The 1666-nt window shown below is 46.9% G+C and overlaps 1 protein-coding gene across 1 annotated transcript in view; it reads left to right on the forward strand.

Annotated features, from left to right (window-relative positions):
- Positions 1 to 77: 77 nt before the first annotated feature.
- LOC119286272 (WRKY transcription factor 55-like) overlaps positions 78 to 1666 on the forward strand; it is a 3052-nt gene continuing 1463 nt past the window's right edge. Inside the window, exons 1-2 of the mRNA XM_037565645.1 lie at positions 78 to 278; positions 394 to 498. Coding sequence (XP_037421542.1) covers positions 199 to 278; positions 394 to 498 — 185 coding nt within the window. The 5' untranslated portion in view covers positions 78 to 198. The remainder of the gene's footprint in view (positions 279 to 393; positions 499 to 1666) is intronic.

Genomic DNA, 1666 nt, shown 5'->3' on the forward strand with positions numbered 1-1666 from the left:
CGACGCGTGTTAACGTTGAAGAATGCTCCTCCCCGCGCCGTCGTTGTTTAATGCTATAAATAAAGCTAGTCAGAGAGACCGAGGAAGGCCCCAGCAGAAACGTCGCCTCTTCTCCACCGCCGGCCCACAAAATCCCAAGGCCTCTCCCTCCGTCCTCTCTCCTCGCTTCCCTTCTCCTTCTCCGACCGACCCACCTCCATGGCCCTGGACTCCGTCCCTTCCTACCCCAGCGACCTGGGATCCAGCGGCAGGGCGACCAGGACCCAGCAAAGAATCCGGTACGCTCCCGCGGTTTGCCCTGCTAATTTCTCGCGGCAGAAGGTCGACGCTTTGCGCTTCAGTTTCTTGATTTCCCTTCTCTGCTCTTGCCGTCGCTCTGCGTGGTGACGCCAGGAAGGAGGAGCGGACGTGGACGGCGGACACCTACGCGCCGTACGACGACGGGCACCAGTGGAGGAAGTACGGCGAGAAGAAGCTCTCCAACTCCAACTTCCCGAGGTCTGCTTCTTGGCCGATTCGCTCCATTCCCCCAAGCTCCATGTTTTTCCTATTCCCGTTCATGCATGTGTTGCCTGTGAGTGGTCAAGTAATTTCAAGTAGAACGGTTGGTTTCTAGGTGTTGGTAGATCTGCTGGTGAATTAGCAGGGACTGAAATTGGGCGAATTTACCGAGGGCGTGGGTTGATCTGGAGCATTTGGGGGGGCCTGGACCTTCTACTCCTTTTTCTAACAGGAAGAATTCCTAGCTCGCAATATCAAGAAAATTAGCCAATATATATGCATGCAAGATCATCTTTTTAGTCTACTATAGGTGGAGAACATGTCTCTCAGATATAATACATGTTTATTAACTAGTAATCTTTAGTTTCTATAACATTATACATACAAATAGAAACATTTCTTTGTATGCAGGTTGTGAATGGGCCAGATATCAAAATCAAAACAATTAAACTTACTTTTTTGGAATAATAAAACTTCATCAGTACCACAAATCACATCACCGCTTACCGCACCCAGAGTTTGTGTATTAGCAGGCGGTCTGGTCAATGTATTTGATTCTTTGCAGCAAACTCTGTTGTGGACATAACATATTGCGTGGCTTTCCACTAGTTACTTCTTGGCGGAACTAGAATGCGACAAGTGTCGGCATAGCCCTTAATCAAGTGGAAAGTAAAGGCATGCTCGTCAAGACGTCAACTAAAAACTGTTTATGTAATCGGCGTAGGGACCTTCACAGCGGCTATCTCTTACGTAATTGACAACCCAGCAAGACAAATAAAAATCCAAAAAGTGCTGGCTCGCCATACGGATAAAAAAAATCGCAACTGGACCTCCTTTGTTGCCTGTCATTTGCAAGTCGTTTGAAATCTAATATATATCACTAGCAGGCTAGAAGTTTCCTCATTTGTTTTGCCCACTTGTCCTGATTCGAGTCTGCAACCTTTAGCATCATGCCGACGGTCTCAGCTAATACTTCTTTTACTTCCTTGGAGACTGGAGACTGGTTGGCCCGTGATGCGACCCAACATCGATCCTGTTAGTCCGTCAAGAGACTGGTCATAGATGTTAACGTTTCTTCTTTTAGAAAACAGTAGATAAAAGGTCCCTAAAAGCGTGTGGTACTATGGAACATTTTGGCCTAATTTTAATAGATTGAATGTTGATT

The sequence above is a fragment of the Triticum dicoccoides genome, chromosome 4A, assembly GCF_002162155.2.
Source record: "Triticum dicoccoides isolate Atlit2015 ecotype Zavitan chromosome 4A, WEW_v2.0, whole genome shotgun sequence".
Classification (NCBI taxonomy): Eukaryota; Viridiplantae; Streptophyta; class Magnoliopsida; order Poales; family Poaceae; genus Triticum; species Triticum dicoccoides.